The 19,816-nt window shown below is 35.0% G+C and overlaps 1 protein-coding gene across 1 annotated transcript in view; it reads left to right on the top strand.

Annotated features, from left to right (window-relative positions):
• Nucleotides 1-666: 666 nt before the first annotated feature.
• The window catches only part of Smp_131620 (hypothetical protein), a gene marked incomplete at both ends in the record, with an annotated part of 41,925 nt that continues 22,775 nt past the window's right edge, over nt 667-19,816 (top strand). The window contains 13 exons of the mRNA XM_018796430.1: nt 667-747; nt 780-866; nt 907-971; nt 1,055-1,227; nt 2,350-2,426; nt 3,898-4,464; nt 7,201-7,278; nt 7,846-8,058; nt 10,095-10,113; nt 10,309-10,511; nt 12,217-12,424; nt 15,993-16,231; nt 19,093-19,393. Coding sequence (XP_018650644.1) covers nt 667-747; nt 780-866; nt 907-971; nt 1,055-1,227; nt 2,350-2,426; nt 3,898-4,464; nt 7,201-7,278; nt 7,846-8,058; nt 10,095-10,113; nt 10,309-10,511; nt 12,217-12,424; nt 15,993-16,231; nt 19,093-19,393 — 2,311 coding nt within the window. The remainder of the gene's footprint in view (nt 748-779; nt 867-906; nt 972-1,054; nt 1,228-2,349; nt 2,427-3,897; nt 4,465-7,200; nt 7,279-7,845; nt 8,059-10,094; nt 10,114-10,308; nt 10,512-12,216; nt 12,425-15,992; nt 16,232-19,092; nt 19,394-19,816) is intronic.

Below are 19,816 nucleotides of genomic sequence, written 5' to 3'. Positions count from 1 at the left end.
CGGCTTACTAAGAAGTCATTGATTAAAAACGGGTTCGAACATTCCAAAATATTGCAGTCCACTATGTGGTCCCTTATCAAATGTTAGGTTGAAGTCAAAGTAGACAACATCTACTGATTTCCAATATCGTCTCTATCTTATCATAGCGAGGTTAGCTGTGAAAGATAATCTTGCCTTGAAATTACTTTGTTCACTGCCTAAAGCGTCATCGGCTTAGACAAAGGTCTTAACTGACTTTTTGGTTATTCTTTTCAACATTCTGCCCACAGCGCTGGTGAGGTTGATTAATTCGTAAATGAAGAAAGTTACTTCGATCATTTCTCATAAATTAGAGTGGTAGTCAAATTCTTCTCATCCGGAATCGACTCTCTCTGGCTGTGTGACTTTCTGAACATAAGTGACCAAGGTAACTGTGCATGGACTTATAAACTTGGTACTTTAGATATAAGTCGTAAATGTACAACTTTTCGAAACTAAAATGACATTTCACTGTACTAGCGGTAGGTTGTTTTATTAGACCACAATCAAATAACCACATAGTAACATATCTATGTATAACCACCGTTTTTATGAATGTTAAAACTATCAAGGAAATTCAAAATTAGGACGTTGGTTGATAATGAATGGATGGATAACAATTTTAGTACCTGAATCATGTTTCTTACGATGAAAGCGATGAAGTGGGCTTACCCTATATGTCCGAGGATCACCACTATTGGAAAAACCGGGTGTGACATTATTATTGACGTAACTATCTGATATTAAAACTCATATTTCAGAACCCAACTGTTGATCAACAACATGCTGTAATAGAGTATGATCCTTCTAATGGTTTACTTACCCTACGTGATCTATCTTCCCGTAAAGTAATTTCGAAGTTAAACGATTTGTGATCTTCCTTTAAAGGGGACATTTGTGAATGATCAAAGAGTTGATGGAATCGTTCGCTTATTGGTTGGAGACAAACTGAGGTTTGGATGCTGCTCAACAATTTATGAAATAACATCTCCAGGAAAGAACTCGCATGAGGTTCTTGAACCATTTTCACTACAAGTGATCAAAAGTCTTTTACAGGTACACAACCAGAGAATCTTGGCAATCAAGAAAAGCGACCAGGTAACCTTATCAAAATAAGTTATAACAATGAAGCTACAATCCCTCCATGGGTGAAAGTGTGTGGCGATTCAGATTCAAGTCAAATCAATATTCCAAGGATCGTTCCAAGTGGTAACTATTGTCATTTTTATTTAATTATATCTATAGATAATAAAGCCTCTAATATGTGTTCACAAGTTCACGAAAATAACTTCGAAGCACATTTATCCTCAAAGCAACCGGAGAGTCGTTCGAATACTAACGATTTAAAAATATATCCTCTCTATTACGTCAAAGCAAATACTTTAGGTGGTTACTCTAGGTTCATAAGAAGTTTTGGTTTCTATTTCTGAGTTTGTTTTGACATTTTTCATTCCTATTCTATGAAATTAAGTGGAAAGTATTATTGATGGAAAGTTTTTAACAAATCAGAAGATTACTTATATTATAACGGTTCGTAATACACCTGACAAAATTGAAAATAATAACTGATGAAAAATTATGAATTTAGCTATAGCTGTCACTAGTAAGACACATTAAAATTGTACCTTTTACATGACTTTTACGATCCTGAACTTAAAAAATCACAGACTGATACAAGTATTTAGACATGTAAAAAGTTATTGAAAATGTTATCGGCTATCACATTTTAGTCCAAGCAAGTGATCCTTATCGTTAAGGTCAGTTCTAAACTTAGGTTACCTGGAAGCTTCAAACCACTGCTTCATAGTACAAGTAATTGAGTTATATTCCATTAACTATTTTTATAACAGATACATTTGCTAAAGTTGTTACTTGACTTGAATAAGATTATAAAGTCACTTCCAACACTTTATGAAGATGTTTTTAAGAAAAGGGATGATTCACTCAACTGGTCGGCAAGTAAATTTCAATATACTGAACTAAGAACCCGTCAATAAAAACTGGCCAATAACCACATTTATGTATACAATTTACAATGTTATTAGATGTAGCTGTATTAACTAAAAATGAAGTAAATTACTGAACTTTATGTGTACTTCTTTGCGACACTCAGTAAATTTGGAAGTTTCTCTTGAAATCCATTACTGATTGACTGAATTGTGGGTGTTCATTTCAAAGAAACTTATATTAGGATTAAACGCACTTCGTAATATCTATCGTTTAATGACTATTCAGTTCAAGCCAGTCTATAATGTCATCTTTCTTTCAGTAAGAGAATCTCTACGACTCTCCATCTTAATCATATTTAATCCTGTTTTATATTATTTTTAGACCCTTGCTCGACTAATCCTGCTCCAAACTTAACCACAAATGATTCAACAGGAAATGACTTCAGTTCGGATCAAAAAGTAAGCTGCTAATTGATCAGCTTTGTACCAACTGTATGCCTAAAATTTTTCAGAGTGAAGTATAAGAGATAGGTTTGTACGTAAGGTTTGTTAGTAAGAGATGAGCTCTGAATATAATTTAAAGATTCATGATGTAAAACTGAAGTATAGAAAAATGGTAATCTATCAACCAAATTGCCAAATGTACGCTAACTAGATAGTGAAAAAATATAGTCATTTCTCTAACCTTCCTTTCATAACCACGACTTTCAAATCTCAAGTAAAATAAATATGAGTATTTGAAATAATATTAAAGATCTTCAGATCCCATGGAAATCTTTGGTAATGTTTTGTTCTCCAAGGTAGAAGGTTTAATTACAAAACTTTCGAAATCTTTCTACAATACACTATAAAAGTTTGTTGGGTGATTAAAGGTAGTCGGAATGAGACCATAAGCCTGGATTTTGTGGCAGTTTGCAGTCGCTAACAAGGTGTTGTAGGGACTGATGATATGTATATGAATCGAACCCAAGTCACCTAGTCATATAGTCTAAGATGTTACTACTGAGCTACTCAGTTCTTAACTGACAACCTGTAGGACTGAGATATTTGAAATTGATTGATGACTGCGTAATGACTAATGCCATACTTATCGATTCTCTTAGTGTCCATTGAATTCTAGTGACAATGAGCCTACCATAATTAGAAGTGAAATGTTTAGTTATTCCATTGTAAAAAACTGCATTTCATAGGAATAGGTATTGAAAATATTATTTAACACAACACTATAAGTCTTAAGACTTAATATTCTTATTTTTCCTTAGTGCTATTTGAACTTGGATCAATTTTAATTTGGTTGTTTATTCTCTGAAGAAGTGGCTATATTTCCATTCCATCTTATTGTCAAGTGACCTATTTTAACATTCATTTAAGAGAAAAACCTGTTCCACAAACTTCAGAAAGTACTAAGAGTTAGATAAGATTTATGAGGTGTAAATATGAATACTAATTACAATCTAACTACCAGTTTAAACGAGTTCGACTTAGTTCCGATTGATTGTGACAACTATTATATGTCGGACTTAGATTTCTTAGTCTGTCGCGTAATATTTGAACACTCGAACGCCAGAACCTTCCCAAGTCACAAATCAGAAGACAGAAGACAAATAGAAGGAATGTTATTCCAAACAGTGTCAATTATGATACAAAATTGTCAGGTATTGATAGATTTTAATATGAATGAAATCATCATTATAGTTATCCAATCAGCACAAAGGGAGTTATCAGCATTGTCCAATAGGGAAGCTACACGTAGTGTTTTTAGAATATTCTTCCCAAAGCTGGTTGGATGGAATATGTCCGGCTCCTTTTGGGCTTCTTAGAACTTCCTTGACTTCACCTGTGGACCATCTTCACAACAACAGCCACAATGATAGCAACTCTTCTTTTTTTTCTATATAATATACCTTATTAATAACTTTGTTTTAAACAGGATAAATACATCAAACAATTAAAAGAACAAATTAATCGTCTTGCTCCATTAGAAGCCATCACAACACAAAAAGATATCCTTATTAAACATTTACAAAATCAAATATCACAAATTAACCAAATTAATAGATTATTTCATCATTCCGGTAATTGTACACCGATACTTACACCTAGAAATACATCTTTGATTGAGAATCATACTCAAACGGATACTGTACAGTATGTCAATCTATCATCTAATCAAATTCCTCATCATATTCAACAAAACGGACAACAAAATGTACCCGTCAGAATACGACCTGGTTCAACACCTTCACAAATGAAATTATCCACAAATGATACCATGTTAACTAATCAAGATCATAAAATCAATAATGATCATTTAACCGATGAACAACTATTAGAAAAAACACGTAGAGAACGTCAAATATTAAGTGGACTTGTAACTCAATTACAAAAAGATCTATCTAATAAAGATGTACAAATGAATAGATTAAATAAAGAATTAAGTCAAATGAAAAATCAATTGACCGAAAAAGATACAACAATAGATGCATTACATTTGAAAGTAAGCAATTATGATCATTGTTTCAATATATATATATATATACATTATCAGTATGGGAACTTGTAGAGACTGTAGTATTTTCACAGTTGAATTCATTAGTCGATCTAGGCTAGACCATCATCTGTGTCTGGTGTAAGACAGTTATCTGATTCAGACAATAGATGAAGGGTTGCGTAAGATCATGGATCGAGTAAAGTTAGATATTAACCCCTTTGGATACTTTCTCAGTGGTCTAGAGGTTAAGTGTTCGTGCACGAGACCGAAGGTCCTGGGTTCGAGTCCCATGATCGTTGTTGAGCACTACTGAGAAGTCCCATTCCAGGACGAAAGGGCCATCTAGTGCTTCAAGGTTTTCAATAATGGTCCAGCTTAGATCAACTAATGAATTCAAATGTGAAAATATTTATATTGGTTAGGAGTTTTTATTACTGAATGGAAGTTAGAACTCTCACTACTTAGATGTTTGCAGTAGAGGTGTGATTGACGCTACTAACAAGACTGGTTGTAAAACAATACTTAGTGGGATGTGAACTCAAAGCTTTCACAATCATTAGATAAAACGAAGAGTTTCAGTACATCAAAATCGCGGCGTTGACCGAACAGTTGAATATCAGACGAGAATACACCGCAAGATGCAAATGGATGATCGAAAGCTATGTTTATATATTATGTAAATATTTGTAATTTCAAGCAACAGTCCTGTTGCTCGTTGTCTTGTTCTAACGAGGTATAAACAGTGTGAAGAGGTGATTTTCGTCCCAACCTGATATCGATTGCAGAAATAATTAAAGACATGGAATCATTGAACGGATGCGTCATTATCACTTGAAGTTCATTTTTGACACAAACCAAGAGACCTCAAGTCAAATGATGCGGATATCCCTTTAAGACTAATAGAGTTGATTTCAATGGTCCATATTTTCGAAACCATCTAATTTGGGGGTATAGTAATACTAACTTCAAATCTTATTGACTATTATTACCACAACAAACATCATTCGTAGTTGAAAGGGAATTTACATTCATTGAGTGAGTATTCAATTTCATGACAAATACTTGTAGCAGTGACCAGTGGAGTTCAACCAAATCGGTTGTAGAGATATCAACTCACTGAGAACAATTGGCGAACGGTTGCTCAACTTCGTGGATCAGTTGAAGTTAGACATGAACACCGTTGGATGCCGGCTCAGTGGTCCATCGGTTAAGTGCTGGTGGGTCCTGAGTTCGAATCTCGCGAGTGCGGAATCGTGGACGCGCACTGCTGAGGAGGACGAAACGGCCGTCCAGTGCTTCCAGGTTTTTCATGGTCGTCTAGCTTCAATTGATCCATGATTTCAACTATGAAAATACTGAAATATCCACAAAAACCCCTTCTGATCAAATACTTTTATACTAGAAAACTTGAAAGTCAAAGGAAAATCGATTGTATCATGAATAATTTTGGGGATTTTATTTTAAAGAAAGGAGTTGATCATGCGTTTGTCCATTTTTTAAATCAAAATCCCGATAATCTCCATTGTTATTGTTGGGTATTGGGTGTAACTATGACTGATATATAAATATGTTGAACAACATCCTCAAATTAATAAGTTGTAAACAATGAAATATTTTATAAATTTTATTATAAATATCATCATGTTAACACTGAACTAGATGCTCGAAAACTCAACCCACCTAGCTTTGGACACGACGAAGAGCGGAGTCAGCTTAAGCGCAGGCTAGCAAGAAGCCTACGCAGTGGTCGCGAACAGTGGTGGGTAGCGAAAGCAAGAGAGATGGGAAAGGCAGTGGCAATAGGTAACAGCAGACAACTGTTCAGACTTGTTAAAGAAACCGGTATTAGGAATCCAACTGTCAGAGAAACTATCTCGGAAAATGATGGATATATTATTCATTCTCAATCCAGGAGATTGAATCGACGGGCAGAACACTTTAGGGATCAGTTCAACTGGCTTTCAGCTACACTTCGGTTTCCCACGATCCCCAGTCAACCTGAATGACAAGTTAGTGTAAGTCTAGCAACTCTTTACGAGGTTGAAAAAGCTGTAGGAGATCTGAAGTGATGGAGAGCGGCAGACCCTGACAGGTTTACCCCTGATATTTTTAAGGATGGTGGTCTAGTACTAGCAGCAAAATTGACTGAGGTCTTAGACAGAATCTGGGAACTGGACGTAATTCCATCTGACTGGATCCAATCACTGATGGTGACAGTCTATAAGAAAGGACAAAAGTCCTCTTGTGACAATCACAAAGGGATCAGTTTGACTAATATAGTGTCTAAATTATTAGATACAATAATACTTCGACGCCTAAGTAAAGCTCATAAAGAGCAGACAAGAGAAAACCAGGCTGGTTTTCGACCTGTACGTGGTTGTATAGACCAGATATTCACACTACTCCAGGTCCTGGAACACAATCAATCACAATGGCCTAGGTGTATATACTATTTTCTTCCCTTAAACCGTGAGATTAAAATTGTTTTACATCTTTGTTTCTAAGAACTAATTCTTTTGTCGTGTACCATATCCTTATACATCATCTTTCTTTTATATATTACTACCATTGAAGGGACTACTCCTATGAGTTTGATGTTTATATTGTGTTAATAAGGTATGGAAACTTGGACCGATGCATATAGGTGCCTGGTCCAACGTTGTAGCTGACTGACTAACTGACTGTTTATTTTAATTAGGTATCTTTCTCTTAATTGTTGATATGCATTTTATAAATTTTCAGTACAATAAATCTCAAGATAAAAAGCAATACAATTTAGAAAAGGAACAATTTGAAAAAGAACTTGACAGTATTCGACAGGTAAATTTATATGAATTACTCCTTTTGTATCTTAATTCTAAGTAATTCAATTAAATAGAATGGGGGTTTGTAGAGATTGTAGTGATTTTTAATAGTTGAGTTAATCATGTATCAATCTAAGCTAGACCACCACTGAAAACCTTAAAGCACTAGACAGCTACCTTTAAGATGGATTTCCTGGAATTCTAGTGAGAAACTCTAACCGCTAGAGCCTTAGCAGTGTCGGGTGGAGGCAGTTATCCACTTCAGACAATAGGTGAAAAGTTGCGCAAGATCATAGTTGCCGGCTCAGTGGTCTAGAGGTTAAGCACTCGCGCGCGAGGCAGATAGGTCCTGGATTCAAATCTCGCTAGGTGGGATCGTGAATGTGCACTGCTGAGAAATCTCACAATAGGAAGAAACAACCGTCCAGTGCTTCCAGGTTTTCCTTAGTGGTCTAGCTTCAATTGACTCATAATTGAATCTATAAAGTTACTAAAGACTCAACAAAACCCCATTCTGATAGTAGTCAAAATAGTCAATTCTTATCTTCTTTCTTTTCGTTCTTCTTTCTTTCTTTCCTTTCAGAAATATAAGACTTCTGAATTACATAATCATTCATTACAAGATGAATTAGATAAAATAAAATTGGATAATCATAAACTACTTCAAGATGTTGAAAGTAAATCAAGCATAGAAACTAAATTACGTAATGAATTAGAAGAAATACAAATGAAAATAATTGAATTAGAACGTTCTGTACGAATTCATCAACTTGATAAACATCAAGCTATTAGTGAGGTAAATTATAGTTTGGTTTTAAATTTGATCATTTATATAGATGTTACTCAGTTAATATGTAGATCGAAATTGAAAGGTAGTGTGGTGTGGGTTACTGATATTCACATAAGTAGTATATGGTGATAATCGGGTATGGAATGTATTTCAGTAGAAGATTGATAAGGAGAGAACGGAAACGACACGCATTCAGTACGAAAATGAATGAATAATTATAATCGGAGACTATGGACGGATATTTGCAAAAGAAACAGTCAAATTAAGGCAATTGATTGTTATTTTGCAAATGAACTATTTACTGTATGGTTATCAGATTTTAGTGAGATATTCTGTAATGTTGTGCTGAAATACACATTCGATTGTCCTCACCCGTGTTTTTTTCACTACAGTAGGGCTATTAATGTTAACTGATTAGAAGTATTAAAATAATCTTATACTAAAATGAAACAACTATCCAATGTCCCCTGGTTTCAAGTACTATCTAAAGAATTATCCTTTATGAATACTGTTGTATCCTAGCGAAGACATAAGTACGGGTAACTTCCGGGATCTATTGTTGGACTATTATTCTATATATATTTCTTATGGTTTAACTAGTGAGTAATTAGATTGTGTATATCTATATTCATCTTATTATAAGCTTCATTTTGATCTATGGACTATTATTATACAATTGACTGTTCTTAACTTATATTCTGTTTATTAATTACAGTCTCCCATGTTCACAGTCACATTTTGGCTTGGTCTTGTACAAATGATATTTCCTATTTAATGGTGTGACATGGCCTGGTTTGTCTGGTATATAAACGAAGTATGCTTGAAATAAGTGATTCTCATAGTTAAGCTGTTATTAGTGTTCTAGATTCAACTAAAAGGTCTAGGAGGACAAAGGATCAATAAACACGTTAGGCTGCTCATACCGTTCGAACATTACTGGTTCGGCACAGTATCAAGATAAGATAAATCATATTACGATTGCCAAATAAATCGCATGATAAGTAAGCGACTGTAAATTTATAACAAATACCATCTCAAGATGTTATATATTCAAAATATACTTAATAGAAAATATTCACTCATAGAATGACGATTGCGAAGTTCATATCCTGATGTAGGAATCATCATCATCACTTATCTAGAAACTATCACACATGCAACAACAAATGCAGGAGAAAACGACCAGTGTAGCAGCAGCTTCAGCAGCAATAGGTCTCAATATAAACAAACGGAAAAGCAAAACTCCCCGATACAATATAACATGCACCAATCGAATTACACTTGACCGAGAAACTTTGGAGGATGTGAAAACCTTTACATATCTGGGAAGTATCACAGATGAACACGGTGGATCTGATGCAGATGTGAGGGCGCGGGTCGGTAAAACAAGAGTAGCATATTTACAACTAAAGAACATTTGGAACTCAAAACAATTGTCTGTCAACCAACACCAAGATAAAAAATTTCAATACAAATGTCAAGACAGTTCTACTGTATGGGGCGAAGACGTGGAGAACTACGAAAGCCATCATCCAGAAGATACAGGTGTTTATTAACAGTTGTCTACGCAAAATACTTCGGATCCGATGGCTAGACACTATCAGCAACAACCTATTGTGGAAGAGAACAAACCAGATTTCAGTGTAGAAAGAAATTACGAAGAGGAGCTGCAAGTGGATGGGACACACATAGAGGAATGCATCCAACTGCGTCACAAGTTAAGCCCTCACATGGAATCCTGAAGGCCAAAGGGGAAGAGGAAGACCAAAGAACATATTACACCGAGAAATGGAGACATAAATGAGAAGAATGAACAACAACTTGATAGGACTAGAAAGGAATGTCCAGGATAGAGTAGGTTGGAGAATGCTGGTCGGCGGCCTATACTCCATTGGGAGTAACAGGCGTAAGTACGTAAGTAAGTACCTCATCTAGAGAATCATAATCAATATAAATCATACATATTTTAATCCATTATTTAACTATCAATGAACCATCACTAATCTCTATATCACTATCTTTTTATTTATCTTATTTACTAGTATGAACGTTTACGTTCACGTATAATGCGTATTGTATTCTCTGTAACATCTGATACTCAATGCAATACTAAAAAAACATTAGAAACTTCCAATACTACTAATACTACTACTGATAATAATAATAGTAGTAATGATAATAAAGATAATAATAATCCCACCGACAATAGCTTCCCGATCAATTCTGGATCCAATATTCAACCTAATGAATTATCAGATCAAAAGGTCACATCTAAAGATGATCTAGATTCAAATCATAATGAACAACTATTAGATCGTATCCAATATTTAGTTGATGATTATAAACATATAAAACATAAATTACAAATGAATAATACAATAGAAGATCAAATCAAACAAGAAAATAAAAAAATTGAAAAAGAATTAGATGGATTCATTCATGTTTATATAGAAGCTCAAGTATGTAATGTTTTTTTTATGATTTATGATTATTGAGGTTGAAAGCGTGGGTCAATTGAAGCTAGACTACTAGGGAAAACCTGGAAGAACTGGATGGCTGTTTCGTCTGATTGTGGGACTCCTCAGCAGTGCGCATTCACGATCCTGCACTCGCAAGCGAGATTCGAACCCAGGACCTACCAGTTTCGCGCCAAAGCATTTAACCGATAGACCACTGAGCCGACATCTCATGGATGCGGTGTTTATGTCTAACTCCAACCAATCCACGAAGTTGAGCAACCGTCCACTAATTGTCTTCAATGGGTTTCTATCTCACAACAGAAGTGGTTTGAACTCCACTGGTCACTACTTCTCACTACAACTCCAGGATTTACCTCTCGAAGTCAGTCACTAGTGAGCATATGATTATTATTATCAGAAGGGGTTTTTTGTGGAGATTTAATATTTTCATAGTTGAAAGCGTCAGTCAAATACTAAATCTGCACAAAAAAATCCCTTCTGATAATAATAAATATTGCTCTTCTAAACAATATCATCAGCAAGTACTTCAATGAAAAATGAGTTGAGATCATGAATCAATTGAAGCTAGACCACCACCAGATCTGTTGTGAGGTAGTAACTCACTGAAGAAAATGGTGGATGTGTTGCTCAATTTCTTGGGTTAGTTGAAGTTAGACATTAACACCGTTGGATGCTGGCCGGCTCAGTGGTCTAGAGGTTAAGCGTTTGCGCACGAGAGTAAAAGGTCCTGGGTTTGAATCTCGCGATTTGGGATCGTGGATGCACACTGTTGAGAAGTCCTACAATAGAACGAAACGGCCGTCTAGTGCTTTCAGGTTTTCCATGATGATCTAGCTTCAATTGATTCATGATCTCAACTATTAAAATTACTATAATATCCACAAAAACTCCTGAAAAATGAGTTCTTAAAAGTTTTCCACTCATGAATAACCATTTGTTCTCTCCCAAATGAGGTTGTTGCTGATGATATCCGGCCAACAGATATTGAGCATCTTGAGTGGAAACTTTTCTATAAATACTTGTACATTTTTGATGACGTTCTTAGCAGTTCTCGGAGTTTCATCTTCATACAGTAGAACTGACTTGATGTTCGTATTGAATATTCTGAATTTGTTATTGCCTTTCAAACATTTGTTTTGAGTTCCATATATTATTCAATTGTATGAATGCTGAGCTTGCTTCGCCAATTCATATCTTCACATATATATCAGATGTTACTTGTTCATCGATAATGCTACCCAGGTAGGTAAATCATTCCACCTCTTCCACAGCTTCTTCATCAGGTATGATTTGATGGGTACCACCAGTAGCATCAGATGATTATCACTCAATATTGAGAAATGACTGAAGTTTAGATCGTGAAGCACTAAATTTAAATTGTAGTTTAGTTCAAACTTTAACCTCTCTCTGTATGGGTCTGAAGTTCTTCTGTGCGATTTTTGGAGCGGTGTTGGGTTTCAATCACTGAACCGCCCTATATTATTGTCTTTTTCTTTATCAAGCTGTTGAGCCATGATATGAACTAAATAATTTAACTGGTAGCTACTGTCTACTGTAAATAACTGTAAATACAAGTAGTATCTAAATAATCGTTTAAAAGGCTACATTCTGGGAACGATTGATCAATCCGATCAATCCTTACAGTTGATAATAAAGCTTTATTGCTCCTATTTTGTATTTTTAGCAAAACATGAAAGATACGCCCAGATTTCGTTCATCATTACGATTAAAACAAAATATTGAGTTATTAGCTGCTTATGTTCCAGCTAGTGAAATTTTAAAACGACTTCAACGTATCCTATTAGACGATTTACAAGATCAAGTGAATACCCAACAACGTCTTGAAGATTGTGTACAAGAGGCTGTTGGAACAATACAATCACAGAATACTGGTAAGTTACTGTTCTATCACTGTTTCGATCATCTAACTAAACATTGGAACTTGTAATAAGTTAGATCCATTAACTGCCTGTCCGTCTTACGTTCCTCTAAGAACATTCATTATCAGTAATTAATAGAATTAGTTGATGATTTAAAAGCAAAAGAAACTGCACACATACAATGAAACAATGGGTATTAAACACAGCTTACTAAGTTGTTTTAGATTTTATCCCCAAAGGTATAGCAATTGACACAATGAGGTCAGTCTAAATGGGGAGCCAGATACATTTCTAACCTAGATACATTGATTTATTAGATTATATACTTAGTCAATATTACTTTATAAAATCATTATCATGATCATTCTATCTACCGGCCTTCAAGTATTTTTTTCACTGTATTTAGCGAAACAACTTCTTCCACAAGCAAAGCTGGATAGTGGCTAGCAGTGGAATCCAGGACGCGTGCCATTTCGTCCCATTTGTGACTCGTCAGCTGGATATACCTGCATCTCAGATTTGATGTTCACTCTGGGACTCGAAACCAGTACCTTTCGCTTCAAATGTCATCGCATTATCCACTCAGTTACTGAGTCCTGATAGCCACTTGCTTGTGCAATGGGGTGAAGTTTAAATTCACTTAGTATTGTTTGTTTGAATCTTCCCATTGACGTTTATGACTGTAACTGATCAGTCTCTTATTGACATGTATACATCTGGTACGGTTTGCATCGAAATTGCCTTATATTACAAGCATGATCAGCAGAGATGGATGGTAGCTAGCAGTGGAATCTAGGACTCACGTTTGGTCTTATTTAGGACTAGTCGGCTGGATATGTCTGCATCCGAGAGTTAATTTTCACTCTGGGACTCGAACTCATCACCTCTTCTTTTAAATGCCATCGCATTATCCATTTAGCGAGTGAATCCACATAGCCGCTAGCTTGTGCAATCCTGTGAAGTTTTAATTCATTTTTTTCATCGTTTGTTCGAATCTTCCCATTGACGTACATCCAACTGACAATTCCCAAATAGGAGGAAATGAGCGTTTTAGATTCCACTGCTAGCTATCATCCATCTTTGAGATATTTTATATACAGAAAGAAGCTTTACAACTTATAGTTGAAGGAAGATTGATGTAGTTGTGGAAAGAACTATAGCAGCTCACATACAATTGAGTTTGTTTACATCTAATTTGGTTAAGCACTTTTAATAGCTTGTTTAACGGACTGTCATTCGTACAACAACAACCTATCTATACTTTTGCATCTTTATTATGTACGCTTGAGCATTGTTTACTGCCTACGCATATATTCGTTCTGCTAGCCTTACCATTAATCACTTAATTGATGATTCATGCATTTCCATTTGTATATATATGTACATCTTAATCCTGTTCACGGTACTGTGCTCGCTTACTCGCTGAATCGGTCAATTGATCTCTCGCTCGCTCGCCTGCTTTACAGCACTACTCTTTCATACTTGCTTAACGTGCCTATAATTTGGGATATCTGTGTATGGTTCAATAATAAACGCAATCAACCCTTCGTATTCGCCTACTGATTTATACATCGTTAGGACGTTACCGAGTAACGGTTATCAGGACGAACTATATACAAAGTTTAAGGATAATATCGAATATCGACCACCACAGAACTATGAATAAAAGGAATGTCTTGGAAAATGATTATAAACCTAACTTATGAACAGTTAATTAATCAAATAACTGTCATCTTTTGTTATTAATAATCATTGAAACTTAGCCGATAGAAAGATACTGACTTTAAAATGTATTGTAAATCATAAGAATTTCAATAGTCCAATTTTAAGATCAGCTTCGTTTACAAATTAACGTCAGCTAGTAAACTGTCTAACTACATCGAGAAATAGAAGCAGATATGAAAAGGATGAATGTTAACTGGAAAGAACTGGAAAGGATTGCCCAGGACAGGGTTGGATGGAGAGCGCGTGTGGGCGGCCTGTGCTTCTCCACAAGGGGTAACAGGCGTAAGTAAGTTAGTGAGTAAAGTGTTTAACATCAGTGATCATCACTGGTTCACTGTTTCATTGACATCTTTTACACTGAATATCCACCACCTCGCCAAAGACCAATAAAACCTAAAAGAATACTGAAAAATAAAAAAAATGCAGAAGTAACTCCCATGGAAAAATCGTAGACTAAAATAAATATGAAGTCAAAAAAGTATCCATCACACAATAAGAAACGAAACTTTCCTTCCCCCTTCCTCCCTTCTTTCCGTCCTTCCTTTCATATTTTACTTTAACTGCTAGATGTCAGTACTTATGCTTCAATCTAATGCTTTAAACTATTAAAACAATGAGCATATATACATATGGGATACATTGAACTGCTCAATCAAGGTCCAAATAGTAGCATGATTTGAAACTAATGACCTGATAATTATCTTCAGGAACTTGAATAAAAATTAGATTTTAAGGACAGTTCCGGTTTATATATACATTACAAGTTTTGATTAAATTTAAGTTATTCTGGTTACCATATGACTAACTGGGTTATATTTCAAGTAAATGAGAAGAGGGGAGACTATAATTTATAGATGATCTTTGATCAACATTAAAATGACCTTGAGAATGTTCACCTAACAACTAATCGGAGTTATAGATCTATGTGAGGAATTACGACTAGGATTTACTGTTAATGGTTAAGATTAAGAATCAGATTTAGGATTTTCATCACGAACTGATATCAACTATCGAAGACCTGTTATCCTAAATCTGATTGATTCATCTATAAATTCTAGTCTCACTTGAAAAAGCATTTAATGACTATCAGATGTGAAATTCAATTAGTATTGTTTGTTCAAGTCCCAGTGGGAATATCTACTCTGAGATGCAGGTACATCCAGCTGACGAGTCACAAATAGGACGAAGTGGCGCGCGTCCTGTATTCCACTGCTAGCCACTATCCATCTTTGCTTACAATATCAGATGTTAGTTTATTTGTAACTGAGATTCTCAAGAAAATATACGTTCAAACAATTACCAATTTTCAGCTTTAATGAATTAAAACATTATGAGCTACTTTTTTTATAACAGAATTCATATTCTGTTAACGTCAAAATATCCGATCTGTAATCAGATCATTCAAGTTGAATGAATTATTCAGAGAAATGTAATTCAGTAAATTCAAGAACTAATTAATATCTGGAGCTTAGATTCTTCATATGTCGCGTACAACTTGAGCACATGAACTCTAGAACCCTCGAAGTTGCAATTGAGAAGATAGAAGACGAGTGAAAAGGAATAGTATTCCAAAAATGTCAAACACGGTACAAAACTCTCAGGTGTTTATAGTTTTTAGTAAAAATGTAATCATCTAATCCACATACAGGGTGTTTTAAACATTTATCTAATAGGTAAGTTACAAGTCAAGATTCCGGAGTTTTCTTCCAAACGATGATTGAGTGGAATGCCTTCGGCACTTTCTAAGTTTCTTAGAGCTTCCTTGAGTTCCTCTCCCCCTCCCCGAGGGTCATCTTCACAAAACCCAACTATTTCCTATGATTGAATTCTAACATTAACCCAAAAGTTTGCATAGAAACATCATTCTCCTTTACCTCTTTTTTCTGTTTCACATTACATCAAATAGATATTATACATATATTTAATCGTCCAGATGATTTGATCAGTACAATAAGACATTTGGCTGAATTAACATCAACAATGATACAACAAAAAATGGATTTATTAAAACAAATAAAATTGAATGAAATAGAACATCATGAAGAAATAATTAAAACTAAATCCCTAATACAAAATGAATGGAAAATGATTATGGATGATAAAATAGCTAAATTAAATGATGAAAGTAAGTTATGTATATAGATATATCGATTGTTGTTATGAGGAAAATAGATTTTTTAGTCTATACTGACTCGTCCTATTGTTGTATTCAGATAACTAATTGTGGCTTCTCAACAGGTCAATTTATCCATTCTTGTCTTTGTTAATCAAATCGCTAATCAACCTTGACTGTTTTTAGATGTCAGTCAATTAGTCAGTCACAACGTAGAACTTCGTACGTATGTACATCAGTTCAAGTTGCCATACCACAGAGATGCAGTTGTCCATTCAAATCTCAAAGTGATAGAGGTAATAAGAGTATAAGCAGTAACCCGGAAGATTAGGGTTTGAAGATGTTTTTCAGCGAGTGCAATCTAGTGAAATTAATTTGGAAAGAGAAAAGAGAAACCATGAAGAATCCTGAAGATTATAATTTGGGTGAACACATATATATGTATAGAAACTGCAAATAACTTGAAAGGATCGCTCAGGACAGAGTTGGATAGAGAATGCTGGTGGGAAGCCTATACTTTTTCATGAGGCGTGACAGGCGTAAGTATGTAAGTAATTTAGCATAAGAGAAACAAGCGCATACTAGACATTCTTAAGATGTCAGTTTGAATAATTGAAGGACCTTGTGGTTTATTAGATTAATCATCATAAATCTTTATTCTCTAAGTCGATGAGAGACTACAATAATATTTCATATTTTGTTTTATAGATGCAGATAAAATCCAAAAAGCTGTTGAAGAAGTTGCACGTGTGGAAAGTATGCGACAAGAACAATTATTGTCTGTTAAAGCAACAATTATTGAAGAACTTGAAAATAAACTACGTGAAACTCGTCAAGTAAATCAATGTATTATGGTGAAACTTTTGATGTAAATAAAGATAGATAGTGGCTAGCAGTGGAATCCAGGACGCGCACTACTTCGTCCTATTTGCGACTGATCAGCTGGATGTACCTGCATTTCAGAGTTGATGTTCACTCTGTGACTCGAACCCAATACCTTTCGCTTCAAACGCCATCACGTTATCCACTCAACTACTGAGTCCTGATAGCCATTTGCTTGTACGATGGCGTGAAGCTGATGAGTTCAAACTAGGAAGAAACGCGCGTCCTGGATTCCACTGTTAGCCACTATCCACTATTGCTTATAATGCTTGTGAATTTAAGTTATATCGAGGCAATACGCACGTTACTCACATATGCCAATAAGAGACTGACCAGTTGCAGTTCTAAAAACATCAATGGGAAGATTCAGAGTAAACAGTACTAAGTGAATTTTCATGTAGATGTATAGCTCAGTCGAAAATCTACACATTTATTCGCTCATTATTTTTAAACCTGAAATCAATCTTTCAGTAAAACACCAATGTCAAGACGATAATATATATTAAGACCCTAATGTATCTTACTCGCACATTTAATCATGGGGGAAAACAATCAAGCTTAGATATGACGTAAACCATACAGTGAACAGAAGAGTGTTTTTAAATAGCACGTGTCTCAGAGTACGATTTACCGTTTTGTTCACGTACACTTTACTTGAAATTTATCAACTACTGAAAAGGCATTTAAGTAGTAAGAAGTTATAGAACTACCTGCTCAATGCAGCAATGGAGTATAAGATTATATCAATGAGACTTAACACTAATTTGTTGATAGTTATAGAAAATTTAGAAATATTACGTTAGTAACCCTGTAAAATTATCACGCCATGGTGTCCTTTCATCAGAATACTAGAAATAACGCACTTCCAAGAAGTAAATTTAAATTTAGGATTATCCGTTCAACTTTTCTACTCAAGACTGAATAATGTCAGGTACTTATTGATTTAAGTGAAAAATCTATTGACTTCCAGAAGTGATAGTACTCTATTACACCTGAAGAAGAAATTCTCGGAATTATATTCCGAATTCTAACATTGTTTCTCTTCATCATCATCATCATTCGAGAAACCAGTCATCCTCAATGTTGTTACCTGGCAGAAACGTGCATCGGCCTGAGTTGACACACTGAATCATCAAAGAGATATTAAATAATCAAAATAAACTTCAGAATAGTGAAAAATAATGGTAATACCAGTGATAGCAAGAAATACTAAACATATTTCTGAAAAAAAGGAGTACAATCGTGGCCAGTGGAGCTAATCCATGTGAGGTAGAGACAGGTATCTACCTCAGTACAATGGAAGTTGGTCGCGCAATTTCGTGTATTGGTTGAGGTTAGACATCAACAACGCTGGATGCCGGCCGACTCAGTGGTCTATCGGTTAAGTGCTCTGGCGTGAAACTGGTAGGTCCTGTGTTTGAATCTCGCGAGGCAGGATCGTGGATGCGCACTGCTGAGGAGTCCTACAATAGGACGAAACGGCTGTCCAGTGCTTCCAGGTTTTTCACGGTAGACTAGCTTTAATTGACTTATGATCTTAACTATATAAAATTACTAAAATCTCCACAAAAACCCCCTTGTGATATACAGAACTCCTTTGAAACTTATAATTTAGAGGGAGTTAGCGATGAAATGCACTTTTTCCTCTACGTTTGATCTTTAATCATCTCACTTTGGATCGCCATACCTTCATCACAATTTTCTTCTGCATATACTAATATGGTCCAAAGAAATAGCCACTGACTTCATGAATTGATGCCATGTGTTGATATAGCCGTTCTCAGACTTCATATAACCTGCTCTTGTATTAGTCAGCGTTGGATGTTAACGAAGGTGATATATGTGTTCAAGGAACATATGCATTTACTAAAAGAAGCTTCTTTACCTAGTCACCCATCGTTTCTTGATATAACCATGAAAGAGTTAAATTATTCAATACTTATGTTATTTAAAATTTAAGATTTTAGCCGAAAAACAAATCACTCATGAATCAGAATTAAATGAGGCTAAAGAAGCAAATGAACTTCTATCAAGATTAAAACAAGAAATTCAATTAAAAGATAATCAACTAGAAGAAATGAAATCACAATTAGATCAACAAAATCAATCTAATGCAAAGTTATATGAAGAAATTGAAAGACAATGTGAATCTCGTTGGAAAACTGAATTGGATAGTTATAGAGAACAAGTTCGACAACATTCTAGAACAATATGTGTTATGGAAGAACGTTTAGTTAAGCTAACAAAACAATTAAAGGATAGTAAGGGTGAAGTAACCAAATTGAAACGAAACAATACAGGTAGTTATTTTAAATTATGTTATTTGAATAAATAAAGAATAGGTTCGAGTCCCAGAGTGAATATCAACTCTGAGATTTATGTACATCTAGCTGACGAGTCCCAAATAGGACGAAGTGGCGCGCGTCTAACTGGATTTCACTGCTAGCCACTATCCATGTTTGCTTACAAAGAATGTTAGGGTACGAAATTCCTTTCGACAACTTCTTCATCGTCTAATCTATTCAATAAAATTGTAAATAAAAATAGATACGAAATGAGGGCTGACGAGTCGCAAATAGGACGAAACGCGCATCCTTGATTACATTGCTGACCACTTTCCAACTTTGTTTATAATGCTTATGAATTAAAGCAATATCGAAGCAACAGGCATATTGTGCACATAT

This window comes from Schistosoma mansoni, chromosome 2 (genome assembly GCF_000237925.1).
Source record: "Schistosoma mansoni strain Puerto Rico chromosome 2, complete genome".
NCBI classification, from domain to species: Eukaryota; Metazoa; Platyhelminthes; class Trematoda; order Strigeidida; family Schistosomatidae; genus Schistosoma; species Schistosoma mansoni.
The sequence above is the reverse complement of the archived record's forward strand: the minus strand, read 5'-3'. Positions and strand labels throughout refer to the sequence as shown.